Raw genomic sequence first — 25,278 nt, 5'->3', positions numbered from 1 at the left:
CTGCTTATTTCAGTATGGGACCTCAAACTGGCAATTTTTGTTGCTGTTCTTTGAACAGTGTATGTTCTTTTTTCCTCAGTGATTACCAGTAGATCAAAACCAGGTATATATGGCCTTAATGACACATTATGACTAGGGAAATGGGCTAGGGTAAATAAACTTAGTGATTTCAGCTATCCAAGCCATAGTCAGTATACAGCTACAGTAAGTATCAGTACAAAAGCCTGTCTTCAATTGCTTAACTGACTGGGTTATATTTTTATTTAATGTTATTTTGCGTGATAAACTAAACCTACATATATAATATTTACAATTTGGATGTTTATGAAGACTTCATTCTGCTTTTCTGCTTTCATTAAATTATTGTTATAGGCTTTAAATATTTTGATTGTTCTCTTGATTTAAAAACTGTTTATGAATTAAAGTGTACTCTCAATATACTCTCAGATAATTTATAAACTTTGAAATCATCTTGTTTTTTCCCCCAGTGGTAATAAATAGACAATGTTATAGAGCACAGTTTTGGTTATTTTTTAGTTCAGGTTCCAAAAAAGAATATGGTTTAATTTTCGAGCATAAATAATATTAGGCTACTCCAGAGATGTCAGTGTTTTCTATTTAGAACATTGAAGTCTTGAGATTATAAGTAGGAGTGACCATGCATGTAAGAGTAATAGCTCAGATTAAGGGCTGACGCTGGTTGTATTTCTCTTCAGTAATTGAGATATGATTAGATAAACAGAAACAAGCCATCTTTTTACACTTAGTCTTGATAATCAAGTAGCAGTCTACTAATCTTCAGTTAGTCTTGTTTTCAAATTGTAAGGTATATTTTAAATTGGCCAGATATATGTTGTCCAGGTGTTCTTCCGTCTTGAAATAAAGAGTAAATCATCAGGACAGATAAATATTACAATTGTCACTAGTCAATGATTGAAAAGCACCCTGGAACTAGAAGCAGTCAAAACTGATGATAGTTTTCAAATGGATGCAGGCAATTGTTGACACAGTGGACAACCTTCTGAGACCTGAAGCTTTGGAATCATGGAAACACATGAATTCTTCTGAACAAGCACATACAGCAACAATGTTACTTGATACCTTGGAAGAAGGAGCTTTTGTCCTGGCTGACAATCTGGTAGAACCAACCAGAGTCTCAATGCCCACAGAAAATATTGGTAAGTGAATCAATTGTCAGTTTTCATTTTTATTTAGAAGATAGATGTTTAAAGGAATAATGTTCCCATTCTGAATCTGTTGAGTTATTTCCCAGTGCCAGACTTCTCTTTTGTCAAATTATTTTTGTCTGTTAACAAGAGATATTATTGAGCACACCTCATAAAATTAATGCAAAAGCCAAAATCTATTCTATATTTTTTAAAAGTTGGTTTTATGTGGATTTTTTTTTCCCCAACCGAAAAATCATTAAGGGAAAAAGTGTTAAGAGTACTTACATGCCAGAATATGGATTGCTTAAGTAATGAAAGTGCTCGTTATGGAACTGTGGGAAATGCTTTTCCGTTTTATATACTCTGTTCCTAATAAATTTAAGTCATTTTCTGAAATGTTTTCTCCAAATCTTTTAGGCACACAGAATTTGAACCAAATCTTTATATTAAACAGCTGCCTTCAGGTGAAAATGTGGTCAGTGAACTACATCTCCCATAGTGCAGAATATCCATGCTTCATAGATTGCAAAATAGCTGCGGATAATTTTGAAGTATAATTTAGAATTTAAATGCTAGAAATGAGAGATAGGAATTTACTTTTGATGATATTTGAAAGAAGTACTCTAAGTACAGTAAAATTATGTTAATTTAGGCCTGACTGGTTTAGAATTGTTGGTTATTGTTGAGCTTGGATGAAATTTCTAGTGTCTAGTAAAGTAAAAATGTTGCCCAAGCATAAACGAAAAAACCCCCAAGAGGGAACACAGACTACTCTTACACCAAAAGAGAGCACTGGAGCAGCAGATATTTACTGAAGTCTTGTTGTACCTGCCTAAATCATGAGACTTTATATTAAAAAACACAGAAAAGACAGGTGTATGGAAGAAATAGACATTAATCAGATTATGGTAACTGAATTTAAATTCAGAACTTTAAGTGTATTTTAAATAACCGAAGTTTTAGAGAAATTATTATTAAAATCATATGTTTTTATTTACTGTAAGATTTGGGAATGATAACTCCATAACTTCAAATTAAATGAAATCAAAATACTTTGGCTTGCCATGATCTGGGATCACAGTCATAAGGAAAATGATTCTTTACCATAGTCTTACTTGTAACAAAATGAAGAAAGCATCCCCTTTCTGTCTAAAGTGTAAGGTTAATTTATTTACCAGTGTAATAAAATTCTTAAGATGTACATTAAACAATTCTCAAATGTTTCCAGCGATGAACCTGGAAGGGTAAAGGAGCGTAGACTTGATTATCTCAGAGGATGAATCATAGAAAGTATTATTTGAAGTGTTGTATTGTGACCTCAATTTGTTTTCTAAATCTTCTAAAGCCTATTTTAAAAGCAAAAACCCTAAAATTTCCCTCTTATGCAAGAAAATTTGATGGGCCAGGTTGACATTCTATGCTCCCATCAGCCTCATATATTCAGAAGACATAAGATATTTTATTCCAGTTTGAGACATAGTCTGAAAATTTAAGTGTCCAGGAATATATTTTTCCTAATACTAGTGTTTTCAGAGTTCTAAAGGATTATTCTTCATGTTTTTTTTTTATTTTTTATTTTAAAAAGAACATTATGGGTAGAAATTCTTGTAGAATGTAGTATACATTTTACTGACTTCTGAAAAATAATACCCTGAACTTAATATATGCTTATATTGATTACCTAAGAATTACCGATATAAAAATCACTTTAAATGTTCTAACATAGTTGTCTTTTTTATTTCTAAGACATAAACAATTTTATGACAAATATCACCTGTAACTTAGTATGAGGAAAACATTCACCTTTTTCCTGGGACTTGTTCTCTTTTCAGACATGAGGACTAAAGTAGCCCATTATCCCTTTACATCTTCAAACTCTTGAAGCTCTTATCTAAATTTAGGGCATGGCTATAATATCTTAGGTTATTAAGACAATTTGGTTTTCCTCCTTAGTGATTTCTCCTTGAATCCTTAGTTTTACTTTTTTGTTTGATTTATCCTTATAATACATGACCTCATAAAAATGGTATAATTATATGTTATAACTATATCTGATTATAGCTTTTTAAAATCAACTTTGAGGTATAATTTGTATATGGTAAGAGCAGCTGTGTCAAGTGTGCAGTTTGATACTTTTTGGCAAATATACACCCATATGACCAAGAGCACAGTCAACACTGCTGTCACCTCAAAAAGGTCCTTTGCAGTCAGTCTCCTCATACCACTAGCCCCAGGCAATCAATGATCTGTTTTCTGTCACTATAGTTTTGCTTTTTCTAGACCTTCAGTTGAATGGAATCATACAATATGTACTCTTTGATCTTCTTACACAGAATAATGTTTCTGAAATTCAGCTGTGTTTGTGCAAGCATCAGTAGTTCAGTCCTTTTTCTTGCTAAGAAGCATTCCATTATAAGGACACACCACATTTGTCTATTTACTCACTTACTAGACATTTAAGTTGTTTCCACTTTTCGATTGTTTCCAGTTTCTTAGTAAAGCTACTTTTTCCCCAAGTGCATGTACCATTTTATACTCCTAACAGGCAATGAGAGTTCTGGTTGCTCCACATCCTCATCAACACTTAGGATTGTCAGTCTCTTTAATTTTAGCCATTTGAGTGGTTTGCAGTGTCATCTCATTTCGGTTTTATTTTGCATTTGTATCATTTCTGAGTTACATTTAGCTGATAAGAGTTCCACTTTTCATGTGCTTATTGGCCATTCATACTTCTTTTCATGGGATGTCCATAGATTTTGCCCATTTTTAATTGAGTTGTCTTTTTATTAATGAGTTATAAAGATTCTTTATATATTCCCAATGTAAGTCTTTTGTTGGATGTATGGACTCTGAGTGTTTTCCCTCAGTATGTGACTTTTTAGAAAAATTTTCCTCATGATATCTTGAGAAGAGCAGAAGTTTTTAATTTTGGTAAAAAATAAATCCTCATTACCCAGCTTCAACACCGTTCAGCAAATCTGTTTCACTTATTCCTCTCACCATCATATTATTTTAAGGCAAATCCTAATATTGTATTATTATCACTATAAATAATATGTATCCCATATTTTTTAAAAGAAAACACAATGCCATTGTCACATTTTAAAAAATTAACAAAAGTAGGTTCAAAATATAACAAAAATGTGTTTAAATTTACTTGATTTTTGTGAATTCGTTAATACTTAATTTGTTTTAACCAGGAATCAAACAAGTCTATGGTATACATTTGATTGAGATATCACTGGAGAATCTTTCAATTAAAAGTCATTTCTCTGTACATCTTGGTTTTTTTTAAGCTTTTTTCATTTTTGTTAGAGAACTTGGGTGGCTAATTTGTGCTGTAGAATTTCCCACATTCTGGATTTGGCTCATTTCATTCCCACTATATCATTTTACCCTAACTGATAAATACTGATAATTAGATCTAAAGGCTTCATCAGGTCAGGTTTAAGCCGCCCCCCCCCCCACAACCCCCAAGAACTTTCTATCACATCATATGACAGAGGCCCATGATGTTTGATTGTCTGTTCATTTTGATTTTATGATTGATTAACTGGTTTAGGTATTATCAGCCTGATCTATCCATTCATTATAAAATTTCCTATCATTTATTTTCGCAGTGGACTTAGCAGCCAACATGATTGTATCCATCAATTTAGACTTAATTACGTTGAGATCACAAAAACATCACAACAGCAAAGGCTTGTGCTCTTCACCATCAAGGCTTGGCCTTGGCTCTGCTCTCTATGTCTTAAGGCTGCTCCCTGTTGTTTTTACCCCAGGACGCAGGCTGATGGAGCCTATAGTGTCACAGGTCTCCTGGCAGAGGTCATAGTTTTCCCTATATGCTCTCTTTCTTTTCTTCCCCTTTCTTCTCATTGCAGCCACTACTTTGTGATAAATTTGAAAAATACAAGGACAGAGAAATATATTAAAACCCTATCTCCAGCACTGGCTATGAGTGAGGCTCTGGGTGGCTCTCCTGTGAGTCAAGTGTATTCACTTTCAGGCATATATTGTTTCAGGCGCATGGAAAATATAGAGAATATCATAAACTTCTGTTTTCCAATCACCCAGCTGAGCTATATCTTAGTATTTTACCACATTCACTTCAGATTTGGGGGGAAAGAAATAGTTAGAGATAGTGTATAAGTCCTCTGAGTCCCCTCCTTCCTGATCCCATCAAGAAGCGGGGTAACCATTTGGTCTACAGATAGGTACATTTAACAGTTACTGTTCATGTTTTTACTCTAATGATTTCACACTACAATTGTATAATTATTTCCTACCATTATATTTTTTGTTCTTTCTGCATGTTGATATGTGCATCTCGAGTTCATTTTTTTGATCTAAGAATACACCACAGTTATTGAACTGTGCCAGTGATAGGTATTTTAGTGGCTTACACTTTTTTGCTGATGTAAGAAAAATTGCAGTGAAAGTTTTTGTATGTCTTCTTGCTATGTGTGCGCCTTTTAAATGTGTGCACATACACACACACCTAGAAATAGAATTCTTGAGTGATAGAGCATGCTCATCTTCAGCTTTACTAATGATTGCCAGAATGCTTTCTAATGTCGTTTTACCAATTTGCATTCTCACCTCTAATACTGTTGTTCAGCATCACTCTCTCGGCTTGGCTAACACATTATTGTTAACGTGAATTTCGTCTTTCTAATGGATTTGAACTGATCACATTATTGTTTTAATTTGCAGTTCTCTGATTACTTAATGCATTTATTGGATATCTTAGTTTTCTCTCCTGTGAATTTGTTGTCCATAACTTTTTCCTGTTTATTTTTTCTGTAGATAATGCATTCCGGACACTAATTCTTTCTGATTATATAGTTTGCACATACTTATTCTGTCTGTGCCTTCTTTCTTTTACTTTGTTTATGGTATCTTTTGTTTTACAGGATAATAAAGTCAGATTTATCAGTCTTTTCTTTTAGGGTTGATGCTTTTGGTATCTTGTTTAACAAATTTTTTCCTTTTTGGTGTCTTACTCAAGAAAATTTTTTTCTCTACTTTGCAGTTTCAAAGATCTTACATTTTCTTTAGAAGTGATAAATCTTCGCCTTTTTACAATTATGTCTTTAATACACCTGGAATTTATTTCTGTTTATGATATAAGATAGGGAACTAATTTGATTTTTTTTTCCATATGGATAATCTGTTGTTTCAGTACTTTTAGCGCATAATTCATTCTTTTCCCCAGTGGTTTGTAATGATGCCTCTGTCATATATCAAGTTTCTATACATGTAGGGAATGTCTGTTATACGTTGTTGCTTTTGTTTTTGTTTCAATAATATTAATATCTGAAGAATTCTTTCAACCCAGCTCCTTGAGGAATTGCCTTGGCTGCTTTTGGCATGTCTCTTCCATGTGAATTTTAAAACCAGTTTGTCAGGTTTCACACACACAAAAAATGTTCGAATTTTTGTTAGAATTAGACTGAGTTTGTAGATTGATTTTGAAAGAAGTGCCACAGGTTTACCTGTTGAGTTCTGCCAAATACCACAACCATGATGTAATTCTCCATTTATTAGGTCTCCTAATAAAGTTCCATATTTTTCCCATTAATAGCTTGTGCTTTTTTTTATTAGATTTATTCCTAGGTAACTTACACTATTTGTTTTCGTTGTAAATAGTCTCTCTTTTTAAATTACATATTCTAACGATTTGTTGCTTGATATGTATAGGAACACAATTGATTTTGCTGATTGCAGCCTTGCTACGTTCTTTTACTTCTGATAGTATCTAGAGACTACTTCAAGATTACTATGTATAGTTAATTATATTTTCTGTAAATAATAACAGTTTGCTTTTACCTTTCAGTCTTTATACCTTTTGTTTTTCTGGAATTACTGCATTAGCTGGGTCTTTTAGTACAATGCTAGATAAAACCTGTCATAGGGAGCGTAGGAAGCATCCTGACTTTAAAAGGACTGCATCTGGAGTTTTTCGCCATTGTTTGCTGTAGGTTTGGATAGATAACCCTTATTGATAACAAAACTTTTATCTGGGCAAGGAATCTTCCTTTTATGCCTATTATTTTGTAAAGATTTTTTATATTGAATGAGTATTGAAATTCATTGAATTCTTTGTAAATTTTTTTCTTTCATTTCTTAATTTGGTGAATTACATTAATATATTTTCTAATGCATTAATTTCTATATGTCTTTTTGAGATAAATTCAATTTGTTCAAGATATTGTACTTAAAGTGCATGGTAATTTATTAAATATTTTTGCATTCTTTTAATAAGTGAGAATATCCTGTAATTTCTTTCCTTGTGCTGTATTATGCGTCAGGCTTATACAAGTCTTGTGAAAGGAGTTGGAAAGCATTCTTCTGTTTTCTGGAGCAGTTTAAGATTCAGTGTATATTTAACTATCAGTTTCTTTTCTTGTTTAAAAAATTTTTTATTTGTTTAATTGCAGTAACACTGGATTATAACATTATACAGCTTTCAGATGTACATCGCAATGTATTTCGAATTCTGTGTGGATTAAATCATGTTCACCACCCAAAAACTAATTATAGTGCATCCCCTCACATGTGAGCCTAATCACCCCTTTTGCCTTCCCCCCCCAAGTTTATTTTCTTTAGTGGTCATAAACTCTTGTGGTTTTTTATTTATTTTAGTCAGTTTTATGTTTCTAGGAAGTTTTCCCTTCTTTCTGTTTTTAATTTTATTTATTTATTGATATGTTTGTTTGTTTATTTATTGGTATAAAGTTGATTATTGATTCTCCACTAAGATCTGTATTAATGATTCTTTTTTTTTAATTCAAACAAATCAATTTTTTTACTATGGACATGATTTTTAAACTCTAATAAGTAGATATATGTTGAATGAAATTAAAGTTTGGTAAGTAAATATCTGTTGAATGAAGTTAAAATTCTGTGCATGTACATCTATATTTGGAACATTTCATGAAAACTCAAAGGGTTTCCTTCTCTCACCCTGTCTTTGTCTTGTTTTAAGAATAATTAATAATTGAGAGTCCCTTTCAGTGTAAGGAAGAGAGAGATATATATTAGATGTATGATTTTGTCACTCTTCTCCCCACCCCCACCCCCTGCCCGCACACATGGAATTGGTATGAGGAGAGGAGATCATGCTCTTCCCCACCTGTCTTTCTAAGCAGGGATCAGTAAACTGAGGGTCTCAACCAGCTTCTGCTTCGGACAGAATTCTAGGAGTCACATTATCTCAGGAGCTTGATTTGTCATCTGATGGGTTTAAAAATCTCCCAATGTTATTTCATATTTACAGCTAAATGTATACGTATTTTTACAAAACAAAGTTGTGAAAGATTAAAAAAAATTAGTATCCAAGAGTTATATTCTATAATGATATAAGTTCATTTTTGTAAAAGGAAAGGGAGTGGGTGAATTCATCACATTTGTGTGTTGGTGTACAAATTTCTCATTTCTTCAAGAAAATGACATATTCTAATTACTAATATTAGTAGTTGACTTTAGTAGAGACAATAATTTCCATTCTTTTTAAAAATTAAATGAATATTGATATAAAGTGTTGCAATCTTTATTGGAATTACAGTATACAACGTTTATGTTGACAGTGTTACTATTATGTTTTTGAAACAAAGTTAAACAACATTGGTCTCTTGATCAGGCAGATAGTCTCAATGTTATGTATTGACTTGTTTTTCGTACATATTTTCTAGTTTTGCTACGTGATTTGAATGTTTGAATGTCGAATTACACTGCAGTGGTTGGCAAATTTTGACTATAAAGTCCCAAACAGATATATTTTAGGTTTTGCAGGTCAGGTAGTCTAAGTTGCAAATATTTAACTGGCATTGTAGCACCAACGCAGCCTTAGACAGTGTGGAAATTACTAAGCACAGCTGTGTGCCAATAAAACATTATTTACAAAAACAGGTGACAGGCCAGGTTTGGCACACTGGGCCTTTTTTGCCCAACTTAAATAGGTAAAGATTGATGGTTACTAGTGAGAATTAATGGGAAATTTTAACGTAGTGCCAGACGTTTTCTCATAAATATGCTGTGCTGATCTCGGTACTTTTAGAAATTAGAGAAAATCTATTAGTGCAAAATTGACCTATGTAATCCTGTGTATTAAAATGTATATATAGAAATAGGTGTATACGTGCAATAAACGCATTCAAACTTACACTTTGTATTTAAGCTTTATCACTGCCAAGTAGTGGTCATTGAAAAGTTATTTAATGTAGGAAAAAATCATTTTGAAATATTTGTGTTTAACGATTTAAATGAAACTTTGAAAGTTGTGTCCTGTGAGTTCATATGCTATTCATATTCAGAGGCCAAAAGTCTGGAATTAGTTTATGACAAAAGATATAAAACTATGAAGAAAATGTTAAACTGATTATACAGAAATTTTTGGAGTAATCAAGGTTTAAGTCCTCTTGGAGTAATTTAGTTGTTTGTTCATGATTTTGTTGAAATCTAACAGGTAAGTTTTGTAAATAGAGAAAAATAAACAGTGGTTCCCAAGCAATCATCATTTGCCTCTTTGTAGTTTAACGAATGTCCTCTTTTGCCTCCTCCCTTATCCTTTGCCTTGTCCAGTTCTGGAAGTTGCTGTACTCAGTACAGAAGGACAGGTCCAAGACTTTAAGTTTCCTCTGGGCATCAAAGGAGCAGGCAGCTCAATCCAGCTCTCGGCAAATACCGTCAAACAGAACAGCAGGAACGGTAAGAGGGAACAGAGTCTTAAAAGTTGCTGGGTTTTTTGTTCAGTTAACCCTATTCTAAAATGCTGTTTCTTTGACTCCTAATATAACAAACACAGCTTAACATTTAAAAGCAGACTTAAAATATTGCTTTACTCTTTCCCGGTAAACTTAATCTAAATTAAAATTCTTTAAGGATGTTTTTCATTTTATTCTTATCTGAATGTATCCTATTTTATTCATAAGCTCATTTCCTGTAAAGTCATATTACTTTTACCTTGCCAGGGCTTGCAAAGTTGGTGTTCATCATTTACCGGAGTCTGGGACAGTTCCTTAGTACAGAAAATGCAACCATCAAGCTGGGTGCTGACTTTATTGGTCGTAATAGCACCATCGCAGTGAATTCCCACGTCATTTCAGTTTCAATCAATAAGGAATCCAGCCGAGTATACTTGACAGATCCTGTGCTTTTTACCCTACCGCACATTGATGTAAGTTACGTATGCTAATGAAAGTAGAAGGTTATAAAACCAGGAAGAAAGGAAAGCAAAACTGATGAGCTGGGGATGGGAGAAGGGGAATGGGGAGATGGCAGAGAGGAAAGAAAAGACCTTTCCATTTGAATTTCAAATGTTGGACTAGGTCAGAGACACAAGTTTATTTAAGTCTGTGAACATAAAATTAAATGAGCCTGGTTCAGTGATTATTAGAACTTAAGTGTATTCTTAATGAAAGCTAATTCAGTAATCAACAGGAAAATGTAAATGACAGTAATTTGTTTTAGAATGAAGATTAACTCTTACCTTAGCAGCAGGATAGCCTAGTTTTAACTGTTAGGACTCTGCCTTTTTAGGGTGGGCAATTTTTTGTCTTGTTTCATTTTACTGATGACATTTGACACAATTGTTATCAAGCATTGGGTTTTTAAAAATCTGGGATTGAAGAGATGTGAGTCCTCTGCTGTGTCTTGGAATGCAAGTTGGTATTTAAATAATGACAGTGTTGGAAGATTGTCTGCAGAATTTTGGCTGTTGTTATAAGTAGAGTGAATAAGTGCCCACAGATAGCCAAGTGGATCTCCAGAATTGGCAAAGGAAGATAAATTTGTGCAGCTATTCTCTTCTTGAGTCTGCTGCAGTTCATTCGCTCTTTTCTGAACTTTGACGTCACTAATGTGTCACTTAGAACAAAAATGGGTCCAGAATGGAAAAATGGATTTTAAAACATTTGGTCTCTATAGCATTTTCTCAGAACAAATTCATGGCTCTAATTTTGTCAGAAAGGAAAAAAAAAAAGATTCTAATGTGCCATCAGTATGTAAAATCATAAGATGGAAATTGTAATTGTGTAAAATGAGTCTTTGGTAATTTAGAGTACACTTTAGAGTGTTTCGGACTATAAAGCCCCTTTTAAGTTAGATATCTGCCTTGGATAACATAGTCCACAATTTTGCTGATGAAAAACTTTATAGTCCGAAACATGCAAAGTTTAATCTAAATTACCTTTTACACATATTAAACAATTGCTATTGCCATCTTAGACTGTAAAATCCTAATTTTATCTTGTCATTTTATTTCCCAGCCTGACAATTATTTCAATGCAAACTGCTCCTTCTGGAACTACTCAGAGAGAACTATGATGGGATATTGGTCTACCCAGGGCTGCAAGCTGGTTGACACTAATAAAACGCGTACAACGTGTGCATGCAGCCACCTAACCAATTTTGCAATCCTCATGGCCCACAGGGAAATTGCAGTAAGTATTTGCACTTCTAATTAGTAGCAGAGAGAAGCCTTGGAGATTCAAAACAGCTTGTATAATAGTCCCTTCTTTGGGTGCTTATCATAACTAAAAAGCAAACAAACTAATGTGGATTTCTAATTGTTTCTACACTGTCCATGTATCTTAGGAAGTCTTGGCACTGTACTTATTGTCACTTCTCAAAATCATGTGCTTTACAGGCTTGTGCTAAGTTTTTCTCCTTTGGACAGGTGTTGGGCAGAGGCGCTTTGGATTTTAAAAATGAACAACAGTAGGTCGTAGAAAAGAGACAGAGGGCCGTGAAATTCAGCAGGCCCTCCCTATCTTGCATGTTTGGCTCTGATTTTACAACTTGCACTTTAAGTTTTCTGACCACTTTGCATACTATGCAAAACTGCAAATTTCAAAAGGTCAGAATGGCTTCTGGAATATTTCTTAGTATTCCTTCTTGTGATTAAGAGAATGATAGCCAGAAGATAAAAATATTTTAAGAAATAAAACATGAAAACTCACAGATCTATTGTGTACTGGATTCTCAGTATATAAATACAGTCTTGTTCCATATAATGACATTCAGTCCGTGATGGACCGCATAGATGACAATAGACCCTTAAGATTAGTACCATATAGCCTAGGTGTGTAATAGGTTATATACCGTCTATGTCTGTATAAGTACTGTAGGGGAGGAAGAAATTTTCCTCTACCCTTCTAGGTTCTTCTAGTCTAAGAATTAAATTGACATAAGATGGGTTAATAGGAGAAAAACAAAAGTTTAAAAGCATGTATGCATGGGAGAAACCCAGGGAAACTGAATAACTTGCCAAAATGGCCAAAGCCCTCACCTTAAATGTTATCCTCAGCTAAAGACAAAAGAAAATGTTGGGGGTGGGGAGAGTCAGGGAGTTCAAAGGGAGGGAAGGCTATTCGCAAGTAGGTGAAAAGGAGCAAAGGTTTGGAAAACAAGTGTTTGGCCACAGAGAAACAGAAGAACACAGAGGGCAGCCCAACAAACAGGCTTTTCTAGGTTCCTCCCTGTCCAGCACCTAGTTCATGTTACGCTAAGGTGATAGCTAGCTTCCTGAGACAGGTTTTTTTATCTGAATTCTTTTAGGCAGATAAGGGGGAGGTGACAAGGAAAACTTTCGGAGTCTTTTGTTTCTTAAAATTATTCAGCCTTAAATAATCTGCCTGTTAGAGAGACACATTTGGGAGTGGCAGATTCTGTTCCCCTTCAGTACACTCCTTGATGTTCACACAATGACGAAATCGCTTAACGACTTATTTCTCAGAACGAATCCCTGCCATTAAGCAATGCATAGCTATATAATATAAAAAACCCAAGGAGAAAATTAAAACTTCACTTATGGGTTAGCCTGGAAAGTCATTAAAATGTAATTTCTTTAAATCATAACTAAGTGTCTTTTATTCTATTATATAAATATTTTCTGTATGTTTCTATGGGTAGTTATTTCCGTCCTTTTGAAATGATTGGGCTCTTGCATCACTTTCTAGGTAGACTTCCACTTTCTTAGGTCACTGTTTGAATATAAAAAAGTTAACAAGATAGTACTGACCTGTGTTATATGATCAAAATTTCTTTTTAGTACTGAGCCCTGTTTGAACACACGTTAATAATATTCAGGGAGCTTAGTATTAAAAGATGAGCTATCATATGTGAAAGCTGTCTTACTTTAGGTGATGGAATGCAGGAATATTAATGATCCTCATTTTTTTTATTTTCAGTACAAAGACGGAGTTCATGAATTACTGCTTACGGTCATCACCTGGGTGGGAATTGTCATTTCCCTTGTTTGCCTGGCTATTTGCATCTTCACCTTCTGCTTTTTCCGTGGTCTACAGAGTGACCGTAATACTATCCACAAGAACCTTTGTATCAACCTTTTCATTGCTGAATTTATTTTCCTAATAGGCATTGATAAGACAAAATACATGGTAAGCACTCCTCCAGGGTATTGACCTTGGATCTCTGAACATTATTATAACAGGTGTGAATGTGCACAGGATGATGATACTGATATTTGACCATGTGGCAATAGGACATGGCAATATTAAAGGATAATCAGTAATGAATTAAAAGCCCAGTCATTTCTTGTATTAAAGTGCAGTTGCATTTTTGGGGGTTGTTATTAAGATGTAATTTGAATAGAAGGATGCTGGGGATACTGAAGTGAAAAGATTCTATTTTTATAATTTTCATTTTGCTTACGTAGTCATTCTGCCCACTGATCATTTCTTCATATTCCAAGCAATTTATTCATCATCGTGAGGTCTCGGTGTCAGAAACAGAGCTTAACAATTAGTTAATGCTTCACCCTATATTCATCTGCACTGGGATGAATTTAAGAATTTCTGCACTATGGATGATGAATTTAGTATTTTCCACATATGTCAAGAAAATAATGTTAGATAATTAGAGCCAGGGTATTTGTCATTAAAGACAATTTTTAAAATTCGGTTATAGAAAAACCAGAAATAATATATTTGGAAACAACTGTTCTAAAAGACTTATGAAGAAATCATCTACAAATGGAAACTAAGATTTAATAATGGAGAATTCTAGAAAAGAAATTATGTTTTCTTATTTGCGCTTAATTTCACTAAAAATAGTAATGTATTTTAGCAGTGAAATTTCTAGCACACCTAGCATCATACTCTGTAAGCATTAACCTCTTCAAATTTGGGTGTCCGTTTATGAAAAAAAAGTTGTTTAAAGAAGCAGTTGTTTACTCTAATGATGGACTTTAAAGACAATAGTGAGCAATATTTTACAATTTTGGAGTGAGCTGTTTTTTTCATGTGTTCTCTTTTGTCTTTTTGTTCTTTTCCTTTGTAGATTGCATGCCCAATATTTGCAGGACTTCTCCACTTTTTCTTTTTGGCTGCTTTTGCTTGGATGTGCCTAGAAGGTGTGCAGCTCTATCTAATGTTAGTTGAAGTTTTTGAAAGTGAATATTCCAGGAAGAAATATTACTATGTTGCTGGTTACTTGTTTCCTGCCACAGTGGTTGGAGTTTCAGCTGCTATTGACTATAAGAGCTATGGAACAGAAAAAGCGTAAGTAATTGCACGCGACCTGAGTGTTTTTCAAGTGAATAATTTTTTAAAGCCTGTTAGCTGTCAGTGAGGGTCCCTGACAGACTAAAATAGCATCTGAAAGCTTTATTGGTAAGAGAATGGGCATGCCGTGCACAAATTACAATCAAGTCTTTTGTAATTTTCTAGGTTCAGAGGATTTGTACTCCGGCGAGGCAGATTCTAAATTATGGACTTTCTTTTTAACACAAAAGATTGACCTGAAACAATTTGAAAAAGTAAATAACTTTCTGGCCTTAGAAAGATATTAAGTAAAAATTCTTCTGAACTTAAAGCATCTGACAGCCTTAACTACTCAGTTTTAAGCTAATGCTTCATTAGCTTTCTTTGTGCAGCCGACCCTCTAGCTGACTCTCATTCTGAATTGTGACAGTAGCACATTCCATCCCATATGTTTTACTTTGATAATATTTTATCAGGCAGTTTGAAAGGATTAAAATAAGTCACTGTCTTTCATTTATAAAAATATAGATGTTTATGGAAAGTGACAGAAGGTGGACATAGCCATGTTTCTAAGGATTTTATTTGCTAGAGGCATGAATTTGCTTTCCAATTCTGTTTATTTTTTCCTTTGATAAAATTAGTTATATAAAGATTCTTTGGACTAAAGAAAGCTTTTTGACTATACAGATGATGAAAGACAAATAAAAGAAATTCAGTGGGGATTCAGTGTTATATGAAAAATGAACCACTAAGTAAAATCTGTCTTAATAAGTTTATGCATCATTTACTCTAATGCTGTATGAGTTCTGTGGTTTGATTTTTTTTTTTCTAGTATTCATCCATTCCCTTGAGATAGTATATTTATGCTATCCTGTTTTGCAGCGAACATAACATCTGAACATTTTTGTTGTCTGTTGTGTTCCATAGGGTTAAACACTTTAGCTCAGTTATGGATCTGAAAGGCAACTTTTGAGATAAGAACTTTGTAATGGTGAGACAATTTGGAATAGTGAGTTTCAAGATTTTAGTAAAGTCAGAGGTCTTAAAAGTTAGAGATCGCAGTGTGGTGGGTTTGTTGTTTTCCCCATACAAGCGTAATTATATATGCCTTTATCAAATTTAAAACCTGAAATGAAAAATAGTAGGTTGAAGTAAATAAATTACTACTCTTTAAATCAAAGCCAACTCAGAATTCTTAAAATTGTTCCTGCTCCTAAGAAATGAGTTTTAAAAGGCAAATGTAAAGATAATTTTGTTGGTTAGACTCTTAGAATTCTGTTTTCTTTGTGATGTTGAAGATCCATTGAAGCTACTTAATATGTATTCTTTTCTTTTCGTAATAGTTGCTGGCTTCATGTTGATAACTATTTTATATGGAGTTTCATTGGACCTGTTACCTTCATTATTCTGGTAAGCTGACTCTATTTTTGCTTCAGTTTTAGCTTGCTTCATTTTTAGCTAGCCAGCTAAAATGAAACACGGATAATTTAATACATTGAAACAAGGATAGTTTGCTTTATTGTTAATTTATCCATGCCTTCAAAGATTTTTAAACGTGTCTGGCTTACAGGATAAAATTATATAGTACATTTGAAATATTATACCATTATTGAGAGTTTATATACTTGCTAATTAGTACTATTTCCGAAAATCTTTTTTCCTGTAAAAGATACTTTTTCTCATTTCTAATTTAGTTTGCTAAAATATCATGGCATAATCAAAAAAAATATACTTATATAAAAGCCATGTTAAGATTGCATGATTTGAAACTATTTTGATAACTCGAAAGGAATAACTGGTATGTATAGCATCTTTTGTTTTTGAGTGGTGGGAGTTTTTTGCTAACAGTTTTAGTTCAGGAAGTTGTGTCTCCAAAATCTATAATGTTAGCCCTGCGCCAAGCCCGTATAGCATTCATGAATTAAATGAATGTTTTACAGAAGTGAAAAAAGATTAGCTGAATATTTATCATCTTAATTTCCACATAGTAGTTTAGTACTTTAAAATAAATGTCCACACCCTAAATTCTCTTTCGGGCTCAAAAAGATTTTTTTAAGCTTAGATTAAAAATGAATATTAAATCAATTTTAAACTCATTAGTAATAAAATTGCTTTAAGACAAAATACCAAATAAAAATACTAGTTTTTAAGAAATTTTAGCTTAGGGGCTGGCCCCATGGCCAAGTGGTTAAGTTTGCATGCTCCGCTACGGCAGTCCAGGGTTTTGCTGGTTCCGATCCTGGGCGCGGACATGGCACCACACATCAGGCCATGTTGAGGCGGTGTCCCACGTGCCACAACTAGAAGGACCCACAACTAAAATATACAACTATGTACTGGTGGGATTATGGGGAGAAAAAGCAGAAAGAAAGAAAAAAAAACAATAAAAAAGAAGATTGGCAACAGTTGTTAGCTCAGGTGCCAATCTTTAATAAAAAAGAAACTTTAGCTTAAAATAAATTTGATACAAGTTAAGTATAGTGACATTAAGGTATTTTTTAGCTTCTTACATTACCATTAGTCAAATATTTGAAATATGGTTGAAATAAAAGAATATAGCTAAAATATTTGAATTTCAGTATTTTGTTTAAAACTTTTCACTCAGTTTCAGCATTGTGTTGTTACAGATAGGTGTTATTGACCATTGTAAGATTGAAAGGAAACATAAATTTAAACATTGCCTATATCTTTCTATTTCTATTAAGGATTTTTTTTCTTTAGAAAAGTGACACAAATGAGCATACTAAGATATTTCTGTAGTTAACTAGTGTTTCATAAAATTGAGAAAAAAATTTAGTAGTTTAAGGAAACAAAGCTACTTCAAGTCTATGTACTTGTTATTAAAATGAATTATTTTATCCACCTGTTTATACAAAGCAAAATGAAAATTTGAGATGAATGCCTATATGAATCAAACCAGTAAAGCATTCTCAAGTGTTCCTAGGAAAGCTGATTTCTCATCAGAATTATTCAATCCAGATGGTTGCCCTAGTTTTTGTTCTTGGTTTCCTTGTGTTAACACAGCCCGAGCCTATCTGAGTTAAAATGGCAACCAGCTAACCTGAAGAGGTGGGATCCTTAGAGACACAGGCTCCTTGATTTTCTCCTGAGCCCTTGGCCAAACATATTGATACTTTGAAAATTGCAAAGGCTATTTTAGGGATATTTGGTCTATAAAAGTGTGATGTGTTTACTTCTGCTGTACTGGAGTTTTATTTTCTATTTATATTCTCTGAAGATAAATACTAACTTTAGAGTATTAAAAAAACGTTTCACTTGGCAAAAGGAGATAGTGTTCACAGTTACTCAGCTTCCTCTAAGACAAGAGGTAAAGGACGTTTTCTTATATTGCCTACTTACAGTGAGAGCCTACTGTTAGACATTAGTCTTGTCATCATTACCCTCTACCAAATCATCTAGGCTGAGATGTGAAGGACTTTTGGAAACAGTGTTCCCAGCTTAAAACAAAACAAAACAAAACAGCAGGTAGCAATCACAGTGCAGATCCTGGGAGTAATTCTTCTCCTGCAATTGCTTTGCCCTCTAATCATCCCAACACTGAGACAAAGAGTGATATAGGAGTGTAAAACGTTATCTCGCCTGTAACCTCAATTGAGATGTGATCTGATTGTGCAGCACGTGTTTCTTGAATATTAATTCATTTACCTACATAGATTCTTCTGGTGATAGAGAATGTTTAAAAGTCAATTCAAACACAAATCTTAATATAAATCATATTGTATACTACCCTTTGAAGAAGTACTCTCATAACAAAAATTACCTATTGATATTTCTAGAAAGTGTAGTTTTGCATTTCCAACTTTCCTGAATTGAAATCATTTAACTTAGTAGTATTAAATGTGTACATTTTTAATATCCTATGAAGAAAAATAACATGCTATGAAAAATAAAACTTCCTACTTGTGTCTTTCTATAGAATGTCTTGCCTACAGGCACTGGAGTTATTATATCTATGAGAAAAGTGCTTGTAAGTAATGAGCAGTGGGAAACCATTAGTATGCTTGAAATGGTTTAATGAAAGCTTGGATCATGACACGTCAGGAGCTGTTCTTATCATTTGGACAGCTCCATCTGCATCGTTAATAATTAATTCAGTTCAGTAAGAGTTCAGCTCACACACTCATTTAGAAGTCTTCTTCAGAGAACACCTCTCTGGCTGCGAGTCCCAGGGAGAAATAGGTTTCTGCTTGGCTAACAGCAAAGATCGGGAGATACAAGCGCAGTTTTAAGTTGCTTTTGCCAGGTAGCAAAAGCTCCAGGGAGGACAAAAAGGGTCAGAACATGTGCAGTTCAGTTAGGTTACTTCAGAGTGGTGTTTCTGTTCGTCTGTCTTATCATATCCATGTCAGCACTGCAAGCTGTGGAATGAATTTTAAGCTGCTAAACTCAGACGGATGTGATTCAATTGAGCAGGTTGATGACTGTGAAACAAACTGGGCACTTTCATAATCTGTGGTATTTCTTCCTTTTTTTAAACTTTGTATTTTCGCATCGTCATTATGGGTGGTAATGAGTTACCCTGTATCATTAAGTAGCGAATTTTATCAGCAAATTATATTGGCAGATTATTTAAACAATAATTTAAGAAATTATTATTTTGGGATAGGTGAAAGAGTATTATTTGTCATTGGAAGAGAAAAAATGCCCCGTTTGGCGATTTACTCTTTTTAACTGAGTAAGAAAATTTTTTTCTTCTGAATTTGCTCTCACGCTTTCACATAGATATCCATCTACCTATTTACCTATGTGTACACACACAGAGCAGAGGTAAACTCTGATTAATTTCTGGATAAGTTGCCTTATCTCCAATATTAATCATCAGTATGGGCATTTAGCCTGCTGAGTTGACATACGATATGTAAGACGGTCCTGTTAACTTGTCCTTACTAGGGGCTTCTATGCGAATGATTGAGTAAGGACATGTACTTAACCAGGTTTAGACAAATCTTTGTGTCTGTAACTCTGTCTTTTTTCTTTTCTGCTGATGCATAGCACCTTTCAAACTATCCTAAAATACTGTGTTTAAACTTAGTAGTGTTGATGTTCGAAAGAAAAAATAAAGAACAAATTGACAAAAAGTGGCTGCACTGGAATTGAAGGGAGAAGGATGGTGGAGAGATTCTTCTCTCCTTGTCTTTTTGCCTGCCTTCTGGTGAGAAATAAGGAAAATTCCGTGTTCGATGGTTATAATTTCTTTTATTTTTAAAATGCATATCAAAGGCAGGAAAATAAATTGGGTAGAAATAAAAGTGAGGAGAAAGAAATCACTTACTCTAACCAGATGAAAAAAGAAGCACAGAAATATATGGCTGGAAGGAACCATTTATGTCATGGGGAAAATGCAAAGAACAAAGAACTCAGATTTGCAACCAGTACTACTCCATCTTCAAGGAACTATTTTGGATGATAGATTTAATCAAAGATGTTTCCATTTGCCCACCTCTTTCTTGTTCTGATTCCTGTAGTTATATTTTAAAAGAACAAGAAAGGAGTAGAAGAGAGGGAAAGAAATCTATTGAAATATATTACTCTACAAAATCATGACTCTTATAGTGTATTACCTCTCAAAAAGAGCATAGCAGCAATATTTATTCTATGAAACTAAAAATTAGCATTTACATTTTTTAAGCATTGGAGAAAATAAGCTCTAAAACCACATTTAGAACAATTTGTTTATAGGGCTGGCCTGTTGGCGTCTTGGTTAGGTTTGTGCACTCTGCTTCAGCGGCCTGGGGTTTGTGGGGTCAGATCCCAGGAGCAGACCTACACACCGCTCATCAAGCCATGCTGAGGCAGCCTCCCACATACAAAATATAGAGGAAGGTTGGCACAGATGTTAGCTCAGGAACAATCTTCCTCACCAAAAAAAAAACCTTGTTATAGTTCAGTATATGTTCTATTTAATTCCAAAAATGTTTCACTGTTATCCATGTTAATGATAACATATTAAAATATTCAATGTCTAAATGATGTATTTTTTTCATTTCTCTAATAAGACTAGTAAATAATATGCATTAGTGAAATTTTTATTTTTTTTAATGTGGAATTGAGGAAAAGAAAAATATCTTATGTTTAGCATTTTTTGCCCCTTTATATTATGATTCACAGTATGTCTTTCATGCCTTTTTTCATAATTGCTTTGTCTTAAAATGATGGTATTTTGTCTTATTTAAGATACCATTGCCTCATTATTTGTATATCTTCAAGTCATATTTCAAAGGCTAAATTAGTGTTGGATTTCGCTATAAATTTGTTGGCAACCTAAATATTAGTGCATTGGCTATGAATTTTATTTTCAGTTTCTTTAAATTGGAAAATTCACAGATACTTGTGAAACAATCCAAATGCAAAAATCCAGTGGTTTTGCGATTATTTTTCTAGTATTTTTAGTTGCTTTTAAAGGTCTTTTTGAAGAATTTAATCTAAGTATGTTGGAAACAACAGCTTTTTTTTTTTTTTTGCTCTCAGGTTTTATAGGTTTGTGTGGTATTTAGCCATGTGAGTATAATTAACACAAACAGGTTTGAGAAAACGCAACCAACTGTTGTTAAACATACCATTTGGCTAGCGGGAGTAGAAGTGTGTGGTTATTTTAACCATTTGCTGATTATGGGATGGTAGTGTTTTACAAAGAAAATGGAGAATCAGCTATTCTGGCAAGTCCATCAGGGGGAAGCCGCCTGAAGAGCACATCTCTTAAGTTGTCCAGAATTTCTTGAGGCTGTAGTTTATCTATTAATTTATTATTATTATGTTTTTTAAAGATTTTATTTTTTTCCTTTTTCTCCCCAAAGCCCCCCGGTACATAGTTGTGTAATCTTCATTGTGGGTTCTTCTAGTTGTGGCATGTGGGACGCTGCCTCAGCATGGTTTGATGAGCAGTGCCATGTCCGCGCCCAGGATTCGAACCAACGAAACACTGGGCCGCCTGCAGGGGAGCGCGCGAACTTAACCACTCAGCCACGGGGCCAGCCCCCTATTAATTTATTATTTATCTTTAACTTCATTTGTCATCTCTGAGTGATTTCTAAATTGAATTACTTTTTATAGATGTGGAACCTTTTTTAAAAAAATAATACTAGTATATCTTTGCTTTGTTAGAAGACTCCTAATTTTCTCACTGAAATGAGAATAAATTGATTAATTTTATTTGGAAAGACTGAGCTATGGAGCCAGACCACAGTTTAGTGAATCTCAGGACTGACATTATATAGCTATGTAATCTTTGGCAAGATACTCAGCATCTCAGATTTGTAATATCGTTATCCAAGTGCTTCCTGCTACCTCTGGAGATGAGATTATAGGTTGTTGGATTTTTTTTCCTGTATTTTTCTGAACTTGTACGGCTTGTCAATCTATTATATTTGTAACTAGAAAGAAACACTAAACACATACATAACGTTAAAAACCTCAGTAGGGTGAGGGGAAAAGAAGAGGAGATGCATCTAACAGTCTGTGTTTTCAGAATTAAATGAGATAAGTTTTCTGTAGCACATTCATCTTGGTTAGTCCTCTGTCTTAGCAAGAAAGAAATGTCTTTGTGTCATATTTAAGCTTTAATTCTATTTTTATATAGGTAGATTTTATTTTCATTTCAGTTTTATTGGAAAACTAATTCTTGTTAGTTCTTAAATAATGTTTTTTTATCTAATTTTCTTCATTGAAAAATACTTTGGGATGAGTTCACCTCTAAGATGTCACATTTTCTACTCGTTTTCTTTTCATAGCATAATACTTAATACATCCAACATTTTTTCACATTCCTTATTTTCTTGTAACTTGTACATTCATGTATAATAACTTTTCTCCTTTCTGGAATTTACTACTACTACTGTTATTTTATTCCTGAGGGGATAACTAATATGCTTAGAAAATAATGAACACCAAATTGTGGCCCTGTATGCTTCAGGAAATCTTTTTTAAAAAAGGAGCAGTGGGTGGGGGTAGTGGGACAGGAAACAACTCTGGGTCTAAAGTTTGGAATAAAGGAAATTAGTGGTTTATTAGGTATGTTCAAAAAGAGGAGTTGAGAGGTTTAAAGGATTTTTAACTCTGAATCTGTAAAGCTGCTTTTCTTTCCTAAGGGTTGTAGTCAGTTGGTCTGTTTACATGGGTTTTGCTTTGTTTGTTTGTTCTTAGGATATTTAGAGTTCTTGTTTTAACCATTCCTTAATTTTACAAGTTAAGGCTTTCTGGAGCATAAAATAAAAATAAGAACGCTATTGATTTTGCCTTTTAAAGAAAATTAGAGATGATTGTTTAAAAACCAGGTCAAATATTTACCATACCACCAGAAGGATCTCCCTAATTTCTCAAACGCAGAAATTGTGTCTTACCCACAACACAATAAGCACATTCTTGTCTGGAGCAATAAGATCAATAAATATTTGTTGAATGAAATGCATAATATTGTAATATCCTTGCGAATGTAATTATTTGTTTATATTGTGAAAAGTTGGGATAATCTTCAGGATATAAAGCTAGAAAATGTTTCTACAAATTTATTTACTTTTTCTCTAGACATGTATTTTAAGAAATTAATTTTAAGTACTTTTTTAAACAAAGAACTTCTTTTGTCCTCAAGTAATTAACATCAAACAATAGAATGCTGTCTGCCAACACTTGCAAATTATGCCCATTAACCTCTTAAGAGAAAATTTTACATCTAAGAGCAATAGTAAGGCACAGTAGACAAAATGAGTGATACACAGCTTAAAGTAAAGCCTTGACTCTCTTCCTAAACTCATTGTTAGGAAGGACCTGGAAATTTTATTTATTGTCCTATATCCTTTTTCCTAATTATAAAATCAGAAGTAGTGATGAATGAGTAAAATAATGTTATCATTTTATCAGATGGTATTGTGACTCAATAAAAATGATCATATTCCCGTAACAAAGCTTTGCTGATTACTTACCACCAAGGAATTGCTTTTGTCCCCACTTATAGTGGGTCCTTTTCTGAATATACTATTTGGGCTTGCACTTTCTGAATCACATAAAGCTCACAAAAGAACTTTGTTTTGTCTTTTTCAAAGTAATAATCCGAACTAAATAAAATGTCAAAAACATCCAAGAGCCGTCTAGGTTAGTTCTGTTTTTAGAACATAAAAATGGAACTGCCTTCCCTCCATCCAGCATTCTGCAGGTTTCTGTAGAAGCAAATGCAAATTACAAGCCCTTCTCTCTCCTGAGTCAAAACAGCTCTTTCCTTCTAAGTTCACTCATGTCCACCTCCCAAAGCTTCCCTCTGCATCGGGCTCCATCTTTTTCCCAGTTTACTTTTGTTTGCACCTAGATTCTTTGCACCACTGAATGTTTGGAGGGACTCAAAACAGCCTTTCTTCAGAATATACCTACTTCCATACAATATGGAGACATAAGGGGAAAAGAGCTGATGGCTTTTAACAGTAAAATAGCAAATATATATATATATATTTTTAGAGTTTATCTTACTTCATATAACTAACGAACATTTTTTGTTTGATTTCATTTGATTCTCACAATTACCTTGCACATAGATTGTGCAAATGTTATTATCCTCATTTAATCAATCAAAATCAAGAGCTGGAGTCTGAGCCAAGTCTTAGGGTCCCAAATCCAGGAACCCTTCTGTTATAAACTACGTAATGTAAATGCCCCATCTAAGCAGTTCACTTCCGTGTTTCCAATAGATGGCTTTTAGGCCCTGGAGTACCTCTAGCTAAAGAAACTGATTTAGGTTTTCTAATTTATTTAATCATCACCACATGGTACTGATTTAATGAGGTTGCAATTTCATGTCAAATGATCTATTAAAATATCGATCATACATAGCCCGAGTATTTTTTGTTTAAACTCAACTTGATCATTGTGTGTGGGAACTAAAATCGAATCAGTGGCTACCACATACTCATCTCATGGATAGTTAACTGCATTCACTCATTAAATATATTTGAAAAAACTGACTAATTGTTCACTCTTTGGTCATAATGGTCTAATTGTTTCTTTATTTGTTATAACAGCTAAATGTTATCTTCCTGGTGATCACATTGTGCAAAATGGTGAAGCACTCAAACACTTTGAAACCAGATTCTAGCAGGTTGGAAAACATTAAGTGAGTATTTTGAATTTTAATTTTAGTGCTTGACAAACTAAGTGAAAGATATTCTCCACAGGGAATACGTGAATACCTTCTGTCAACTGTAGAAATTATTCAGAATGATCCAGGTTGAGTCTCGCTGTTACCATGTCACAGATATTGGTCAAAAATGAGATAATTGCTGTCTTGATCTAGAGCCAAGAAATTATTTCCGTGGCTTGGTGGAAATTCCATATCACTGTAGCAATTTCATTTGAATTTAAAATGCAGTGCAAAATGATGTTTCTCTTTGCATGGCTGATATGATTATATTGTTTGTTTTGTTAAATGACTTTTTTGATTTAAGGATTCTGAGCAGTTTCTACTTCTAATCCTGTTTTCCTCAGAGAATTTAGTCTATTATTATGGTTAACTTGGAGATTATCTGTTGTTTTCATGATAATTAAATAGTTGTTTACTTTATTTCAATGTTGAATAAAAACTGCACTATCTCATCAACGGA

General features: G+C 33.6%; 1 protein-coding gene across 50 annotated transcripts in view; it reads left to right on the top strand.

Annotated features, from left to right (window-relative positions):
- ADGRL2 (adhesion G protein-coupled receptor L2) overlaps nt 1-25,278 on the top strand; it is a 594,788-nt gene that overhangs the window by 557,422 nt on the left and 12,088 nt on the right. For all 50 annotated transcript variants that reach the window (XM_070592496.1, XM_070592478.1, XM_070592481.1 and 47 more), the window contains 8 exons: nt 995-1,178; nt 9,756-9,881; nt 10,145-10,350; nt 11,441-11,614; nt 13,364-13,573; nt 14,475-14,695; nt 16,021-16,087; nt 24,700-24,791. In XM_070592496.1, the coding sequence (XP_070448597.1) occupies nt 995-1,178; nt 9,756-9,881; nt 10,145-10,350; nt 11,441-11,614; nt 13,364-13,573; nt 14,475-14,695; nt 16,021-16,087; nt 24,700-24,791 (1,280 nt within the window). The remainder of the gene's footprint in view (nt 1-994; nt 1,179-9,755; nt 9,882-10,144; nt 10,351-11,440; nt 11,615-13,363; nt 13,574-14,474; nt 14,696-16,020; nt 16,088-24,699; nt 24,792-25,278) is intronic.

Source organism: Equus przewalskii, chromosome 24 (assembly GCF_037783145.1).
Source record: "Equus przewalskii isolate Varuska chromosome 24, EquPr2, whole genome shotgun sequence".
NCBI lineage: Eukaryota > Metazoa > Chordata > Mammalia > Perissodactyla > Equidae > Equus > Equus przewalskii.
The sequence above is the reverse complement of the archived record's forward strand: the minus strand, read 5'-3'. Positions and strand labels throughout refer to the sequence as shown.